Source organism: Sorex fumeus, unplaced genomic scaffold (genome assembly GCF_029834395.1).
Source record: "Sorex fumeus unplaced genomic scaffold, SorFum_2.1 ptg000001l, whole genome shotgun sequence".
Lineage (NCBI taxonomy): Eukaryota > Metazoa > Chordata > Mammalia > Eulipotyphla > Soricidae > Sorex > Sorex fumeus.
Genome location: NW_026606058.1, coordinates 4,472,183 through 4,491,754, shown reverse-complemented (window position 1 = coordinate 4,491,754; position 19,572 = coordinate 4,472,183). Strand labels below are relative to the sequence as shown.

Below are 19,572 nucleotides of genomic sequence, written 5' to 3'. Positions count from 1 at the left end.
CTTCCTTCTTCCTTCTTCTTTCTTCTGCTGCTGCCACTGCTTTTATCTTTTTTTTTTCTTTTTTTTCTTTGGTAGGAATCTTAGTTGCAATTTAATCACCGAACTGAGCTTTGGAACGTTTCAGTCCTGGCATGAAATGCAGTTTTTACACAAAATGTAAGTGAAAAAGCAGATAAATATATATATAATAAAACTGCATAACCTCATCGTACAGTTATTATTAGCTAAGTGTCATAAGGCCAGTGTGAACTCTGACAAGTGTGTCTTGAGATCAGTCCCTTTTTTCAAATGAGGAAACTAAGGAACGAAGAGGCCAAGAGATTTGCATGGCGCATGGCATGCTTTGCTTTTTCCTGTTACTGATTATTGGCATGAGCACTAACAGAAAGGCATCCGTTAGCATTGTCTTGTGATTCCCACTGGTGCAGCGCTGACCTGTGAATGAGGCTTTAAATTCCCAGTTTAATTCCAGCTTTGGTTCCTGTTCATGTGCAAAGTTCCTAACCACTTAAATGTATGCAACAAAGAGCTGGGAAGAACTAGATATAGCAGTTTTTACTGGGAGTTGGCAGGGAAGGAAAGTTATGGATTCGTTCATAGCTGGTAGCTTCTTTCACATGGTGAAGCAGAAGAGTTCCTGAACGTCTGTCTTAGCATATTTCCCTCCTAAGAATCTCGAACATTATTTTGAAGAAAAAAATGATATATATACAAATTGATTTCACTGTGCTCAGTATAAACCTTTGAGCTAGGGCAAAAGGTAGAAAAAGCTATGGTAAAGACGTTCAATAGGCTTCATACCTGGCAGTGCTGGGGAGGGACCAGGATCACTCCTGGCAAAGCTGGCTTCACACTGGCCAGCTGACCTAGAAGGAGGCCATGTATGGCACCTGGAGTTCTGTGGTGCGGTGGAATCAAACTCTGGGCCTTATACATGGCAGACATGTGCTCTATCTCAAACTATCTCTCTGACCCCAGAAGCGTTTGTGTTACGTCAGACTGAGTGAAAAGTATTCATCAAAAATACGTTGCTGTTGTCTAATTTCATTATACTTACTTTTCTGATTACTCGTCTGTAAGAAGTCTGTGGTTTTATACCCTTTGAGTGAAAAGTTCTCTCTGATTTCTCTCTGATTTGATGTGACACAAGCAGATCAAAGTTCAGAGACATAAAGGAAATTCTGTACTCAAGCAGAAGATCCTCCTTTGAAAACGAGTCTTCACCTGCTTGTGTTTCAGAAATCCAGTTTTACACAGTTTCCTGCAGATTCGATGAAGGTAGGGCAGGAAGGCAGCTCGGTGATTCTTCATGGGTGTAGACCTGAGTTGACTCCCCGGAAGACCAGTTTAGTAAGGAGCAGGCTTAGAGATAATAGTTACCTCATTGTTTTAATGCCGCATTTTTACTAAGCATTTTATTATACCAGGCATCATAAGAATCTCAGTTTCGGTATAGTTTTATAGGAGACGGTGGGGGTTGGGGGCGGGGAAACGCATCATAGTTCATAAAAGTTAAGACATTCAAGAGCATTCACAGAGTGACATTTCTTCTGAGCGTCAGGCCTGTCTATACAGAAGAAGAAAGCAGGGTGTTTGTCACCAAGAACCTTAAACACTGAAGGAAAGAAGACAGATGCTGGTGGGAAAGCATGAGAGCCCCACTGCTAGTCCAGACGGCAGGGTAACAAGATAGCGGGATGACACTGGAGATAACGGTGGGTGGTATACTAAGAAAGACTCATGATGAATGAGGTTGAGGAGACAGCTCAAAGAGCTGGAGCCCACGCTTTGCACTTCCGGGAGTGACCCCCATTCACACCTCAGAATGTGGCCCCCCAAAATGAGAAGAAAACCCAACAAATTGAAAATGGAGAAGGTGATGATTGATTTGCATTGCAGCACAGCGGTAGGGCGTTTGCCTTGTGCGCAGCCGGCCCAGCCGAGCCAGGTTCGATTCCTCTGCCCCTCTCGGAAAGCCCGGCAAGCTACCGAGAGTATCTCGCCCGCACAGCAAAGCCTGTCGAGCTACCCGTGACGTATTCAATATTCAATTCAGTAACAACAAGTCTCAAAATGGAGACGTTACTGGGCCCGCTCAAGCAAATCCATGAACAACGGGAGGACAGAAATACGGAGATACTGAAATTTTACTCTGAAATGAGAGAAAAAGGTAATGAAAGAATCAGAGATACCTGGAAAGAAATGATCATCCCTGTCATGTGATTTAAATAGAACTAGCTCCTACGACCAATTCGGTCAGCTCAACAGATTGTCACGGAGTCTGGGGAGATAGTGCACGCTTTAGTGCTGGAGCCCGAGGGTCAAGCCCCTGCACGACATGGTTCACCAGCACTGCACCAAGTGACCCCCAAACACCAGTGATGGCACTACCCACCCCAGCACCGAATGTGTTGGGGCCCGAATGTTTTGGGGGGTGGGCTCCTTTCTTTGGGTCCTAAAGGTAAAGGTAAATGTAAAGGCCCTCCCGTTGATCGTCGATTTGCTCGAGCGGGCCCAGTAACGTCTCCATTGGAGACTTTGTTGTTACTGTGTCTGGCATATCGAATACTCTCGGTAGCTTGCCAGGCTCTCCGAGAGGGGCGGAGGAATCGAACTCGGGTCGGCCATGTTGGCCGCTTGTAAGGCGAACGCCCTACCGCTGGGCTATCGCTCCAGCCCTAATTTTTCTAAATGACCAAGCTCATTCCTTTCAGGTACAATTTTCCTGTGTGATCAAAACTCTGTGACTGGAGCACAATTACCGTGGACGCGCGGCTTGCGTTGCACATGGATGACCTAGGTTTAAGCCTCAGCACCCCACAGGGTCTCCCTGAGCTTAGCCAGTAGTAAGGCCTGAGCACCCTGCCATGTGTAGCCCAAAAACAACAAGGGGAAAAAAAGCTGTTGTTACATCTCTTTCCAAAGGCCAGGGATGCTAGTCCTTCAGTTACGTCACTTTATTGCCTGTCTGACAAATGACTGGGTTGATTAGAAGCTGGGTTGATCATGATTTACTCCCTGCATTAAATATACCTGGGAAGAGCTCGAGATGAGAGCCAGAGAGAGAGCTCAGTGGGCTGAGGACCCGTCAGATGTAATCAACCTAAGCACAAAAGAAAACAGGCCCAGCTGAGGTGAATTGATGAGGAAGCTGAACTCCAAACCTTACTTGCAAGATCTCGGGGAAGATCCCAGCAATTTTTATATTCATAATTTTACATTTCATTTATTTTTTTAAGCAGGGTTTTAGTAAACTATATAAAATTCAGGACCCACAAAGCCTTGCTTCTTCGCGGGTTGCAGGTAGTGAGTTTCTTGAATGAAGCATCTATAATATTAATAAACACTGAGAGGGGAACACATTATCAGTTGAATGAGTAACAGGTCACCTACAATAAGGTAAAGGTAAAGGTAAAGGCCCTCCCGTTGATCGTCGATTTGCTCGAGCGGGCCCAGTAACGTCTCCATTGGAGACTTTGTTGTTACTGTGTCTGGCATATCCAATACTCTCGGCAGCTTGCCGGGCTCTCCGAGAGGGGCGGAGGAATCGAACTCGGGTCAGCCATGTTGGCCGCTCGTAAGGCGAACGCCCTACCCGCTGTGCTATCGCTCCAGCCCAAATGCCATAATAATTTGCAACTAAATTAATAAATTTTCCATAAATTGCCAGAATATTTATAAGATGCCATTTTTTAAAAAAACTTTTATTAGTGAAACACCATGAGGTACAGTTGTAGACTTACAGATTTCTGTGCTTGGGTTTCAGGTATACAACGAGTACCCATCCCTCCACCAGTGCCCATTTTCCACCACCACGGATCCCAGTATCCCTCCCACCCCCTATGTCCCCCATCCCACCCTGCCTCTGTGACAGGGCATTCCCCTTTGTTCTCTCTCTCCTTTTGGGTGCTGTGGTTTGCAAAAGAGGCATTGAGTGGCAATCATGTTCGGTCTATAGTCCACTTTCAGCATGCATCCTCCATCCTGGGAGGATCCTCCCAAAATCCTTTATTTGGTGCTCCCTTCTCTATCTGAGCTAACTTTTCCCCTAGCATGTGTGGCTGGCCTCCAAGCCATGGAGTAAACCTCCTGGTACTTACCTCAGCTATTCCTGGGTGTTAGTCTCCTATTTTGTTTGTTACTTTATGTTCCCCCGATGAATGCAGTCCTTCTATGTCTGTCCCTCTCTTTCTGACTCATTTCACTTAGCATGATACTTTCCATGTAGTACCACTTGTATGTAAATTTCATGACTTCATCTTTTCTAACAGCTGCATAGTACTCCATTGTGTAGATGTACCAAGTTTCTTTAACCAGTCATCTGTTCTCGGGCACTCAGGTTTTTTCCAGATTCTGTCTATTGTAAAGAGTGCTGCAATGAACAAACAAGTGCAGATGTCACTGCGGCTATGCTTGTTTCCCTCTCTGGGATATATTCCCGGGAATGGTATTGCTGGGTCAAATGGGAGCTAAATTTCTAAATTTTGGGGAATTGACCATTGTTTTTGAAAGGGTCGTAATCATATCTCTTACAGATGAAATCAGGAATGAAGTATGTTATGGAAATCCAACAGTGTTTGCTAATCCTAAATGTTCAGTTTTGTTTTTTTTCCTTTTGCTTATGTTTATGGGCCAAACCACCATGCTCAGGGGTTGTTCCTGGCTCTCCTCTCCGCGATTACTCCTGGTGGTGCCTGGGGGACCATATGGGATACCAGGGATCAAACCCAGGTCAGCTGTGTGCAAGGCAAACGTCCTACCTGCTGTACGATTGCTCTGGTCCCAAGTAACTTTTTTTTCTCCTTCTGACTTTCAAGTGTTTCTTCATTCACCTACACAGGTCTAGACTGCTGGCTCGTTTAAACAATTCTTTTAGTCATTTCGTCGGTTCGAACGATACAAGTTCCATGATGGTAGCAACTGAAGACTTGACAAAGTACAAAGGTGCTGCCGTACTCAGACAGAGCATGTGGACACTCTGGCTTGTTTGTGGAACTTCAGTATTTTGCCAAGACATAAGAACTAAGATAGAACAGAGGAAACCCAAAACTTGTTCCCACTGACCACGTGACCCCACTGTGGAGATGATCAGTGAGGTGGGGAGCTGCACTGTGAAGGCAGACGGAGCTGTGGTCACGGCGAAGCCCTCACTCTCTCCCCGCCACAAGGCATAACGACCTGTCTTTAGATAAGTGTCCACACAAGAGCTTACTCGAAGGCATTGTTATCATTTGGGGTTATGTTCTGAACTCCTGGCAGCAGCTTCTCCTAGTTCAGAAGCTTCTACCTTAAAGATGAAGGCCGCTCAGGACCTTGGAATGGTTTAGGGGTGACTGGTTGGAAAGTTGAGGAGTTCATCACATTCAGCAACTACTCTGGTCTCCCAAGTGCATCTTTTCCTCCCATCTTTGCAAGGAGACATCTTCTGTTTAAACTTAGTACTGCTGCCAGAGCACTGCCAGGGGTCATTCCCGAGCACCACCCAGATGTGGTCCAGCCACACCCTGTAGTCTCCCAACAACCCCCAACCCCTGCCAACATGTTTAGCTTTCCTCCTCTTTATTGTTGCGAAATGTCTGAGGGTCATACACAGCCCTGGCTGTGATGCTCCCATATTCAAATCCCACATCAGGGCCAGGCGCTTGGCCCCTGGCCAGGCGCTTTGCTGAAGGCCTCTGTCCTTTTGGGGGGCAGGAGACTCGCACACACGACCACCAGGGGTCGCTCTTCTACTTGTGTGTAAGAACGTCCTAGGAGCGGAGCTCACACCTGTGCTTGTCAGGGGTGCCACTTCTCAGCGTGGTTCTTGCGCACCGTTTCTCTTTTATATCAAAGAGCAGCAAAGACCTTCGTTGCCTGAATTTCAGGTGGATTCATGTGCCTTTTGGGGTCTTGCTTTTCCTGAGACTGAACTCCACCCCATGCGCACATGCAGAGAGCCATCTGCTCAGCCACAGTGGCCTGGGCTGGAAGCCACTAGAGATTCTGTGGTCCCTAGCAAGAGGACAGTGAGGTCTATCCCAAACTAAGTATCCATATTTGTTCAGGTAACCTGCGTGGTTGGGGGACAGATATGAAGTTCACTGTGTGCACATCTCTTTTTAAAAAAATATTTAAAGAACCACAATTTACAAAGTTATTGAGAGTTGTTTTTTGAATTGAATCACCGTGATCTACAGTTACAAAGCTTTCATCTTTGAGTTTCAGTCATACAATGATCGAACACCCATCCCTCCACCAGTGCACACTTTCTACCATCAATGTCCCCAGTATCTCCCCCTTCCACAATCCCAACCCTCCCCCTGCCTCTATAGCAGACAATTTTCCCCATACTCTTTCTCTACTTTGGGGCATTATGACTTGCAATATAGATACTGAGAGACCATCACGTTTGATTTTTTGTGTACTTTCAGTACACATCTCCTATCACGAACGATTCCTCCAACCATCATTGACTTAGTGATCCCTTCTCTATTCCAGCTGCCTTTTCCCCCAGCTCATGACATAGGCTACCAACTATGAAGCAATCTTTCTGGCCCTTGTCTCTACTGTCCTTGGGTGTCAGTCTCATTTTATATTCCACAAATGAGTGCAGCCATTCTATGTCTGTCCCTCTCTTTCTGACTCATTTCACTTAGCATGATACTCTCCATGACCTTCCACTTACAAGCAAATTTTATGACTTCATCTTTCCTAACAGCTGCATAGTATTACATTGTGCAGGTGTACCAAAGTTTCTTTAACCAGTCATCTATTCTCGGGCACATAGGTTGTTTCCAGATTCTGGCTATTGTGAACAATGCTGCAATGAACATATAGGTGCAGATGTCATTTCTACTGTGCTTTATTGTACCCTTGGAATATATTTCCAGAAGTGGTATTTTGGGGTCATATGGAAGCTCAATTTCTAGTTTTTTAAGGAATGCCCATATTGGGCGGGCAGTCGTTATTTTTCTTTTCTTTTTTTTTTTTTTTTTTTGCTTTTTGGGTCACACCTGGCAATGCACAGGGGTTACTCCTGGCTCTGCACTCAGGAGTAGTTACTCCTGGCAGTGCTCAGGGGACCATATGGGATGCTGGGAATCAAACCCGGGTCAGCCGCGTGCAAGGCAAGTGCCCTACCCGCTGTGCTATCTCTCCAGCCTCCCAGGCATTGTGAGGTTCAGCTGCAGTCTGACCTTTTCATGCTCACGGTCAAAGTCGTCCAGCAGTTGTGATGCTTGGTTAATGTTTGCTGTTATTAGAACGATGTCATCAGCGAAGCAGAGGTGGTGTAGTTGCTGACTGTATATCTTTACTCCCATTCCTTCCCATTCCAGTCATCACATGACGTTCTTGAGGGTGGCACTGAAGAGTTTCAGTGAAATGGTATCGCTCTGCCAAACCCCTCTCTTAACATCGATGATCACTTTCTTGTAGAATGGTGAGGTCCTAGTGGTGAATCCATAATACAGCCACAGAGGATCCTGATGTACTGAGTTTGACTGCTCTGTTGGGCTAGGGCTTCGATGACCACGTCAGTCTCAACAGAATAAAAGACCTTTTTTAAATCGATGAACGTTAGGCAGAGTGGCATCTTTGGCATCTTGAACTCTTGCGAAATCTCAGTGAGCGTAGTGGATATAGTCGATCACGCTGAATCTCTTTCGGAACTCGGCTTGCACGCATGGTTGTCCATCTTCTAGTGTTCTGCCAGTCCTATTCAGGATGACAGCTTGTAGATGATGGACAACAGGCAGATCAGGCGATAGTTGCCAATGTCCTGGATGTCTCCCTTCTTGTACAACAGAATGGTCCTGCTGGTTTTCCATTGGGAAGGAACCTTGCATTCAGATAGGTAGAGTGTGAAGAGCCAAGCCAGTGTATTGACCAGTACTGGTGTCAGATTCTTCAGGTGTTTGGGTCTGACCTTGTCTGGGCCAGGTGGTGTACACTTCTTACCAACGAAATGGCGTGTCGGATTTCGGAAAGGAGGACGTTGGGAACGACATATCCATCCTGCGGAATTTGTATGTGGGCACTTGGACATGGCTATCGAAGAGATCCAAGTAGAAGTCGTGAACAATCTTCTCCATTTCCCTTCTGGAAGATGTGATAGATCAAACAGGACATCGGAGGGCAGTCATCTTGGTCTTACTTATAGTTGGCGAAGGACAGGCAGGTGTTGCGAATATTTTTCCCAGCTTCTGCCGCATCAGCCAACACTATTGCTCTTCTCTCTTTGAGGTCTTCCTTTATCGCTTTTCTGCACAGCTTTGCGAGCTCGGACATTAGCTTGTGATTGCCAGAGGCTTGCTGCAAACCACGTTGGCAAATGAGCTCGAGAGTTTCCTAAGACAGGCATCTGTTTGTGACTTTCCCACTCTTGGCATTCCGTGAGCAGTCATGGAGGTGCTGAACCAGTCAATTGGATTCCTCGTTGATGTCAGCGACGGCATCTTCCTACGTTGCCTCAGTAGTGCCAAAGAGCTCCCATTTGGTGGTCATTCTGGAAGTTCTCTTCTTAAACTTTGCAGTCTTTTCTCCCTGCTCTGTGAAGTAGAATTTTGCATGAAGGAGATGGTTGTCCTATCCGTTTTGGAATTTTGGGACAACAGCATCATCAGTCAGGCAAAACGGTCCATTGAAAATGATGTGGTCAATTTCACTGTGGAACTGTCCCCCAGGGGACTCCCATGTCCAATGTTTAGATTTGGCCTTCTGGAACTGTGAGTTACCATGTATGGTCTTGGTCAACAAGGTGAACTCAGATCGTCTCTCACCCTGTTCGTTCCATTCTAGGCCATTGGTCCCAATGTGGAGTTCTTCGGGCAACCTCCTCAGTCCTATCTTGGCATTAAAATAACCTACAGTGATCTTGTAGGAGGTGTGGTCTTCTTTATAGAACTTCTTCAGCTCCATGTAGAACTTCTCAATACCTTCTTCATCGTAGTTGGATATTGGTGTATAGACAACAAAGATGGAAACTGCCAGCAGTGAGCCACATCTATTCAAGCGTAATCGTCTGATTTGGGTTGTTAGGCATTCATATGAATCAATGCTCATGGCCAAGTTCATGTTGACCAGGACACCAACACCACCGATGCCTCTATTGTCACATGTTCCAAGGAACAGTTCTTCTCCAGTGTTGTAAATGGCATGATGTGATCGATGCCTTCTCATCTCGGTCAGACTAATGATGTCATACTTAATCTGCGATTGCACCATCAGGTCCTTGATGGGTGCTTCGGATGCTAGCGTACGTTCGTTGAAAGTAAAGTCATTTTAGTCCTTCGTTTTGGCAGCCTAGTTCGGCCCTGAGATTTTATCAGCCTCTCTTTGTTTATCCTTATTAACACTGCCGTATTGGGGGCTCTTTCAGGTTAAGGCAATGAGGCCCATTGTTTTTACTGTTTTTGGCATATCAAATATGCCACGGGTACGTGCCTGGAGTCCAAGGTCACAAAGTCCCACCTCACCTGCTTCTGTGAGGCTACACTCATGTGTGAGGTCGGCAGGAGCTTGCCAGGCTCTGCCGTGTGGGCGGGATACTCTCTGTAGCTTGCCAGGCTCTCTGAGAGGGATGGAGGCTTTTAGGGAGGCCTCTAATCACCGTTACAGGCATTCCCATAGTTTACACCATATTTGAACCCCATAAAAAGTGGTGCGGTAATTTTGGAAAATGGGTATTAAGTGTCTTATGCTGTGTTGCATGGCGCTTTGTGGCCACACTGTCCAGAAAGCGGCCTGCAGTATGGGGGCAGCTGCGTAGTGGAGGTCAGCAGATGAGGTATTTATCTGGCACCTGCAGGGTGGATATTATGGGCATGATCCCTGGGTCTCCAGAGATTGGGGGAAGCAGGCAGAGGATCTCTGTTTCCGGGCCCCATTGAGTCTGGAGTCCAAGGTCACAAAGTCCCACCTCACCTGGTTCTGTGGGGCTACACTCATGCGTGAGGCTTGGCCTGAGCATCTGGAAAGGAGCCCGGAGCGTGGCGGATATATATCTATGTATATCTATATCTATCTATCTATCCTGCAAGGGTATGCCAGTGTTTCTTGAATAGAGTTTACTGAAAATTTCTTTCTGTTTTTTTCCCCTCCTGTGTATTTCTTTGCTTGTTTTAAAGAGTTTGCATGTTTTTAAAAGAAGAAAATTCATTCTAGCATCTTGGAACAAAATCTTTTGTCAAAAATGAACTGCTTCTGGTACTGGAGTGATAATATAGCAGGAAAGGTGCGTGCTTTGCAGGCGGCTGACCAAGGTTCGATGCCTGGCATTCCATATGGTCCCCTAAGCACCACCAGGAGTAATCCCTGAGCATTCCTGGGTGTGACCCACAAACCAAAGAAAGAAAGAAAAGAGAGAGGAACTGAGGGAGGGAGGGCAGGAACTGGTTCATTTGACCAATATATCCATAATGTTATTTCTGAAGTGTCTAGTAAATACCCGATATCGTCAGACCAGTGACAGTCAGGTGACCCTGGCATTCAAGAAGCTGAAAGTCCAGGAGACTGACAGGTGAGTCCGTGATCACATACAGCGTGACAAAGGTCAGGGCACAAAGATCTCTGTGGGAATGACTGGTAAGAAGACAGCTTCCAACAGCTCCTCTTCCATTGACCATGTCTTCTTTGTCCAAAACCAAGGATTGACCCTATTTTAATCTTTAGCTGGGTGTGTTGTCATGAAGTAGTTTGAATTTCTCAGGGTGTAAGAAACATTTTGAATTGTAGAGGCATCCATTAGAAATAATATTTGCTGCAGAGCAAGGACTTCTGCAGACATCATCACTCCTAGGGTTTTATTTCTTCTTTGGGGTTGATGGGGAGACATGCCCAGTGGTGCCCAGCGCTTACTCCTGACGCTGTGTTCAGGGATCACTCCTGGTGTGTTCCAGGGTCTGTGTAAGGTTCCAGGAATGAAACACAAGTGGGCTGCATGCAAGGCAAGTGCCCCACTTGCTGTTCTATTTGGCCCCTATTCCTAGAGTTTTCAACTTGGAAAAATTTGTCAGCATATTTTTTCTTTGCTCTACATTTATTTTCTCCCCCCCCCCCCCCCGGTTCCCCTTCACTTTGTCATCTAGAGACTTGGGTGTTTCTCAAAGGGAGAATTCTTGGGGCTGGGGCAATACCACAGCGGGTAGGGTGTTCGCCTTGCACACGGCTGACACGGGTTAAATTCCCAGTATTCCATATGTTCCCCCCGAACACCAGCAGGGGTAATTCCTAAGCGCATGGGCCACGAGTAACCCCTGTGCATCGCCAGGTGTGACCCAAAAAGAAAAAAAAAGAATGCTTTATGGATTCTAAGCGTGATTATAAGCGGCCAACATGGCCGACCCGAGTTCGATTCCTCCGCCCCTCTTGGAGAGCCCGGCAAGCTACCGAGAGTATCTCGCCTGCACGGCAGAGCCTGGCAAGCTCCCCGTGACGTATTTGATGTGCCAGACACAGTAACAACAAAGTCTCCAATGGAGACGTTACTGGGCCCGCTCGAGCAAATCGATGATCAACGGGAGGGCCTTTACCTTTACCTTTACCTTTTCATGCCAATAAATTAAATATAAATTTTAATGCTACATACTGATTATGCATATAATTTTAATTCTTTTTTAGAATTCTCAGCCATAATCCCCTAACAGCTATTGAAGATTCCTATCTTTTTAAATTGCCAGCATTAAAATATCTGTAAGTATTGTAATAAGTTTGTAGCTTATATGGTTTCTGCTATGATTTGCTGTCTTTATTTTTCTCCACTTCTGTCAAAGATAAAGTGTTTTGCATTGAATTTAAAAGTTATAATTTTAATTTTAACACTGGATTATTGAAATGACAGTTATTCTCAAAGGAAAAGATTAAGAAAGAATGACATGGGCAACAGCCAACAGAGGAAAAGAGCTATGTTGAGTACATATAGATAAGAAACATACAGATACGTGTAGAAGTATTATTTATTCAGAAAGTAACAAGTAATAATGGACACATTATTGAAAAAAGAAAGTAAAGAAAAGAGGACCAGATAGGTGAGTGGTTGGAGCCCATGCACTGCTTGCTTGGAGGCCTGGATTCGACCTCTGGCCCCTTATGTGTTCCCCAGATCTCTACTCAGAGTAACCCACAAGTACAGTGCCCAACATATCCCCCATGTACTATCAGATGTGGCCAAAATCCAAGGCCACCCGCAGCTCACATGAAAAAGAATCATTGAAAGGAGTAGATACAATTTAGAATGAGAAGTCGGACAAGAAAGGAAGGAAGAAAGGAAGGAAGGAAGCAGGGAGGGAGGGAGGGAGGGAGGGAAGGAAGGAAGGAAGGAAGGAAGGAAGGAAGGAAGGAAGGAAGGAAGAAGGGAATCAGGGAAGAAGAGAAGGAAGGAGGGAAGGAAGGGGAGAGAGAGGGAGAAAAGGAAGGAAGGAGGGAGGGAGGGAGGAAAGAAGGAAGGAAGGAAGGAAGGAAGGAAGGAAGGAAGGAAGGAAGGAAGGAAATTTTTTTATTCTCCAAAGTGTCATTAATTTGATGATAGAAAAGTCTTTTATCAGCAAGAGCTCTCTGGAATTATAGTCTACAGCAAACAGTTGACCTGGATTTACAGCAAAGCCAGAATCAAAGTTATCACTTCATTTATCTCATCTATTTAACTCTAGAGCTTCTGTATTTGGATTCACATCATGCTTGTGCTTTCTCCCTCAGAGACATGGGAGCAACACAAGTGACACTTGCAGCAGTTCAAAACATCCTCATGATGAATCTTAAGCTAGAAAAACTGTAAGTTGATTTTCTGACATTTAATTCACTTAATTTTTTTAAGGCTTGTTTATTTCTTTCTCTCTCTCTCTCTCAGTCTCTCTCTCTCCCTCTTTTTGTAGGGGTACTGGTATTTATTCAGCCATTGATTAAGCTAATTGAATTTGGCATGAACTCCACATTACTTTATTTTCAGAATGGTAATTTTATTTATTTATTTTTTAAAATCATTGAATCCGTGAGATACAGTTACAAAGCTTCCCTGTTTGAGTTTCAGTCATACAATGATAGGACACCCAACCCTCCACCAGTGCACATCTTCCACCACCAATGTCCCCAGTATACCCGCCCCCATCCCACCCCTCCCCCTGCCTCTATGGCAGACAATTTCCCTCATACTCTCGTTTGTATTGCTTGTTATGAATAGTACAATGCCGTTCGGCCACAAAAGTGGCTGTGTGTTCCTGGAATTCTAAAGTTTTAGATAATTAGGATGGGGAGAAGGCAGAGAGCTGCTCAGTTCAGAAATTCTTTTGTGTATCTCTGGATCATGACCATTAAGGAGCTTAAGAAGCAGCCAGAGGCAGTTTGTGGGCATGACCTCCAGGGTCCCACCTGCCCCCTAAAAATCCCAGGGGCCACCAACATCCAGAACCCAATGAGAAGTGCAGGTATGCAGTTTCAGTGACAGCAAACTCCAGGCCTCCAGGGATAGGGGATGGGCCTGTCTCTCTCATTCCCCCCCCTACTCCTGTGGGACCCAGCCCGGCAGTCGACCTCCACAACCCAACCACCACCATGCTCCTGGCCACTCCCCTCTCACTCGGGCTGAGTCTCACGCATGAGTGAAGTCCCAAGGAACCCAGGTAATGTGGAACTTTGTGAGCTTGGATTCTGGGCTCAACAGGACCCGGAAGCAGAGATCCTCTGCCTGTTTCCCCCAGTCTTCAGTGACACAGGGGTCACTCCCAGAAGCCACCTCCTGCCAGCGCTAGATAATCTCGTCATCAGCCAGCATCCAGATCACAGGGCTACTTCTCCCAGAAGGGAACATAACATGAGGACCCCATAGCCGTGCCACCAGACTTGGTGCCAGGCTGATGGTAGAGACCTAATCAAACCCAAAGAAGAAGGCACAAATTTTCCTGAATATGTTATCAGGGTGGAAGGGATGCCTATCTGCACTAGCAACGGGAGTCATTGCTTAAAAACACACACGCAATACTGAATGGCTGAATATCACAATTCTACTGAATCTACTGAAGCAATAAAAAACCATTGCTTAAAAAAAAAAAACATTGGGGCTCGAGCAATAGCACAGCGGGTAGGGCGTTTGCCTTGCACGCAGCCAACATGGCCAACACAGGTTCGATTCCCAGCACCCCATATGGTCCCCTGAGCACCGCCAGGAGCAATTCCTGAGTGCATGAGCCAGGAGTAACCCCTGAGCATTGCCAGGTGTGACCCAAAATGCAAAAAAAAAAAAAAACCATTGTTATTGCTCGCAGCAAATGGGTTTCTGGATACTGGAAGTGAAAGTTATGATACTCTACCATCTCTGCCTCCTATGTGAACTCCCTAAAGTTATTGAATTAGAAAACTGGATATATTGGAAACGATGTAGAGGAGAAAAAGCTAGAATCTATATTGATTCCTCTTATGGAAAAAATATTGATTGGAGTCCAGTAGGCTCAGCCTGGGCAAAAGGAACTAAAGAATGTTCTGAATTGGGGAGCAATACAAGGCTCTGAAGTGTCCCAAATTATAATTAACTCTAATATTAGCATAAGCCATAAGCCACACCCTGCCAGCGCCAGATAACCTCGTCATCAGCCACCCTCCAGAACTCATAGCTGTTCCTCCAGAAGGAAGCATAAAATGAGGCCCCCATAACCATGCCACTGGACTCCGTGCCAGGCTGTTTTCACTTGGGGTGCCCCAAGGGACCCAGCCCCAGCAGTGACCTCCACTACCCAACTGCTGCCATGCTCAGGCCACTTTCCATATGCTCGGGCTGAAGCTCACGGATGAGTGAAGTCCTACGGAACCCAGGTAATGCAGAACTTTATGACCTTGGACTCCGGGCTTAAACGGTAGCCAGGAGCAGAGATCCTCTGCCTGCTTCCTCCAGTCTCCGGTGACCCACGGCTCACACCGATAAGCCACACCCTGCTTGTGCCAGATAATCTTCTCATCGGCCACCCTCCAGAAGGGAGCATAAAATGAGGACCCCATAACCATGACACCAGACTCTGCACCAGGCTTTTTTCACGCAGGATGCCCCAGAGGGGGACGAGTGGGAGCCCTCCCCGCCCCAAGGGACCCAGCCCCAGCAACTGACCTCCACAACCCAACCGCAGCCACGCTCCAGGCCACTCCCTACTTGCTTGGGCCGAGCCTCACATGAGTGAACATATTCCTGGACCACACGGCTGCGACATATCACAAGACACTTCCTACCCATTCTCCATAATTGCCACACCAGATTTGATGGGGTTCAGACAGAAAGCAACAACTTACCTATCTAGATAGATAGATAGATAGATAGATAAGATAGATACCTCTTGGAGAGCACAGCAAGCTACCAAGAGTCCACCTGTACATCAGAGCCTGGCAAGCAAGCCATGACATATTCGATATGCCAAAAGTGTAGCAATAAAGGATCTCATTCCCCTGACCCAGAAAGAGCCTCCAATATGTTGGGAAAGATGAGTAAGGAGAGGCTGCTAAAATCTCAGGGCTGGGACGAATGGAGACGTTACTGGTGCCCACTTGAGTAAATCGATGAACAAGGGGATGACAGTGATACAGTGAATATTGGCATAATGGGGTGCGGAGGTAGCTTTCCGCCTCCTACACCCTTCCTTCCTGGGCATAAGAAACAAAATCATCTATGGAAAATAGGGAATTCCTTTGGACACATGACAGCCCGGACAGTTTTATCCAACATAACAATGTTGGAACAAAACGTACTTTACATTTTGATAGAAATCTTACCCGCTATATACAGGCTTGTGTCCCACTGCCATATGCCATGCTGAAAGGGAGAATTAGCTGGGATAAAGTAGCAGAGGTAATATCTTGCAGTGACTGCTCTATGTTCACTTGTATTCTTAACTCTGTGAGTCTCACAGCAGAAGAAAGCATCTATCTTCTTAGAGCTTGCATGGGGGTCTAGATGCCTGTGTGGCTTAACCGCTTGTGGGAAGACAGTCCAGCTACCAACATTCTTCACCGGCTGGTCACTCACCTGGCACCACACACAAAGAGGTTTGTAGGCCTCGTAATTGCTGTTATCATGGGACTCGTTGCCATCACTGCTACAGCATCAACGGCTTGTATTGCATTGAGGCAAGGATCTCAGACTGCTGAGTTTGTTAAGAAACGGCACGAGGGGGCTGGAGCGATAGCACAGCAGGTAGGGCATTTGCCTTGCATGTGGCTGACCCTGGTTTGATTCCCAGCATCCCATATATTCCCCTGGGCACTGCCAGGAGTAATTTCTGAGTGCAGAGCCAGGAGTAACCCCTGTGCATCTCCAGGTGTGACCCGAAAAGCAAAAAGAAGAATAAAGAAAGAAAGAAAGAAAGAAAGAAAGAAAGAAAGAAAGAAAGAAAGGGCATCAGGACTTTCAGAGACTGTGGACAACCCAGTGACAAGTTGATGCAGGATTACAAGAGGAATCGTCCGATGTTACACGAACTGTTACCCTACTCGGTGACCAGCTACCGAGTTTAAGAAGACAACGCACTCTAAAATGTGATTGGAATACTTCTGCATTTGTATAACTCCTGTACCTTATTATGAGTCTAAATCTCCATGGGAAAAGGTTAAAAAGCATTTGTTAAACCATAAAAAATATGACCGACAAAATCATAGAGTTGCAAACTAACATTCACTGTGTATTTCAGGCCCACTTGCAAGTCTGGGGACCTGATACCATTGGGGGTGGATTGTTGGATGGGATCACTCAACTAAATCCTAAGGATTATATTCTAGCCCTTGTGATGGGTTTATTAGTATGTTTGTACTTATTGTTCTGTTGTTTCTTTTTTACATAGCCTGCCAAAAATTCAGAAAACAAAACAGAATAGCCCAACAACAACACGCTGTACATGTCGTCATGAAGGCTAAGCTGGCTGCAAAACAAAAAGGGGGAGATGTTGGAGCCCGACCAGAGTCATGAGGAAGTTCCTACAGACACTGCCTTGCTTTCAGTGTCATGCTGGAAGCAGCTTGGAACTCTGATTGAACTGGGCAGGGGTCAGCATGTCATGATGCAGCTTCTTCTTGACACTGATTGATTATGCTATGCTTTGTTTAGGCAAAGTTAGAGGGGACATCCTGTCTAGACGGAAATGTAGATGATTGAAATATGGGGATGGGAGGTTAATCATCGACAGAGCAAGATCAATAGCCTTTTGTCCACATGGATTTGGTGATGCATCCCCTAGTGTACTGTATTACAATAAAAGAAGGTTGCTGGGTTTGATTAATGCCATTTGTCTGAGAGAACTCTTGGCCCTCCACGCTACCTCATTCCATGAATGTTGCTTATCTCTGTGCCCCCGACTGATCACTCCATAGAGAAATAACACCCCAGGTTGTAACTGATGTTTTTTTTATTGTTATCTGGGAGCTGGAGAGATAGGATAGTGAGTTAGGTATTTGATTTGCATGTGGCTAACCCACATTCAGCCTCTCGCACTGCCTATGGTTTCCCGAGCCTACTAGGAATGATCCCTGAGCCAAGAGCCCAGAGCAACCCCTGAGCACCACCAGATATGACCAAAAAACAAAACTCAGTTTTCTGAGGGCTGGAGCAATAGTACACGCTTTGCATGCATCACCTCCCAGTTGGGTTCCCACCACCTCAGAGTTTGAGCAACACCTCATCCATGTTTCTCAGGAACTTTTTCAATAGCTGCTCAGTGGCCTTGACTGCCTCTTCTACCTATTTAAAGTAACCTCTTGACTCTGCACTTAATTCTCTGTGTTTCCATTCATAGGATCTTACCTAACCATCTAACCTGCTGCCTCTGCCAATTTAAAAATAATATTGACGTTGTCTACAAGACAGTCAAACTACGTTGTGACAGTGAATGTCTTACCAGTAGTACACCCTGCGGTGAGTTGGATTGCCTGCTGATAGGTTTTTAATTTATGTTTCATTTTTATTTTAATCACTGATGGTACATTTGAAGCTGATTATGGAGTGCATTATTTTTATTCAGAGTTCAACTCCCTATATTTCCATGAGCTATTTCCCTTGGCAAAAGTCAGAATCTCAGCCACATCATTACCTTCGCAGTATATGAATGACCTGAAGGTTTAAGAGGAATGGAAGAAAGGGATGGAAGTGGGAAAGGGAGCTATCATTCATGGTCACAACTGAGTGCCACACTCTGGGCAAGGTGTTGGTCCTCCAGATGAGAACTCAGCCACACAATGCAGTTTGCAAACAGATTTTATACACAAGAAATATCAGTTGCCCTTTTCTTTATAGGACTGGTGTAGCTACCTTATTGCATGTGTTTTTATAATTTTATAGGCAAGTACAAGTCATACTATCTTATGCACGTTTTGCTTAGAGCCTGAGAAATTCTGGTCTTCTAAGCATAGGCTGCCACTCAGTCCTTCTAATGATGGATTCTTAGAGCATCCCCACCTCCAAACCTACTTTGAATTTTAACCCTTCAAATCCACAAAGCACTCAGGTGCCCTTATATATTTCCACATAGTAAGTTTACTTGATAACTTCCGCAGTGTCCTTTCAGGGACCCAGGAAAATAGATCAATAGGTTGCAACACATGCTTTTCATGTGGGAGGTGTGGGTTCAATCCCCCCATAAAATAATTTTCGAAGAACTGCTGAGAGTATCCCTTGGGCACTGCTGTATGGCGAATGCACGAGCACATGCGCACACACAACGCACACACACACAACACACACACACATACCACCAAAAAAAGTGTTTTCATGCCGGGATATTATGAATCTGCTTCGCTATCAGCAATTGGGCATATCACATCACTTTGCTTCTTACACAAAGATAATGTTACTTTTAAAATCAATTTTTAACAAATCTATTACTCTCTTCTCAGAGATGGGCATAACAACATTTACGACTCACCTTTCATAAGATGAACATCAAACCTGGGGATTTGTTGGGGGGGCGGGGAAAGAGTCAGATTAGAGGGGATGTATGAACTGTGGTGTCTCGGCACTTCGGCGGTGGTCCAGGTAAAGTTCACTTTGTACATGGAAACCAATAGCATTCGTATTTTGTAATCATGTTACTTCAACTTTAATAATGTTACTTAAAAAGTAATAATAATAATAATAATAATAATGTTATTTAAAGAATACCTGATCACTGATCACTGTCCTGCAGCTGTTAATCAATTTGCTCGAGCGGGCCCAGTAACATTGTGAAACTTGTTACTGTGTTTGGCATATCGAATATGTCACGGGTAGCTTGCCAGGCTTTGCTGTGTGGGCGAAATACTCTTGGTAGCTTGCCTGGCTCTCCGAGAGGGGCGGAGGAATCCAACTCAGGTCGGCCAGGTTGGCTGCGTGCAAGGCAAACGCCCTACCTGCTGTGCTATCGCTCCAGCCCCAAAGAATAACTAAACCAAATAATCTAAATTCAGAATAAAAATACTAATAACATTTTTAAGTGAATAATAGAAAAACAAAAAGTGTTAAATATGCCTAATGCCTAGATCTTGTGTTCCCAGTCTGGGACTCCCTGCAAGTCCATGCTTCTTCCTCACATCCCTTAACTCCCCCTCTAAATTTCACCACCACCAAAAGAACTTTTAATTCTCAGTAAAGTTTGG

At 45.4% G+C, this 19,572-nt stretch overlaps 1 protein-coding gene across 1 annotated transcript in view; it reads left to right on the top strand.

Annotated features, from left to right (window-relative positions):
- LOC130034113 (leucine-rich repeat-containing protein 37A3-like) overlaps positions 1 to 19,572 on the top strand; it is a 54,640-nt gene that overhangs the window by 20,814 nt on the left and 14,254 nt on the right. The window contains exons 7-10 of the mRNA XM_056125703.1: positions 76 to 156; positions 11,602 to 11,673; positions 12,676 to 12,750; positions 17,739 to 17,857. Coding sequence (XP_055981678.1) covers positions 76 to 156; positions 11,602 to 11,673; positions 12,676 to 12,750; positions 17,739 to 17,857 — 347 coding nt within the window. The remainder of the gene's footprint in view (positions 1 to 75; positions 157 to 11,601; positions 11,674 to 12,675; positions 12,751 to 17,738; positions 17,858 to 19,572) is intronic.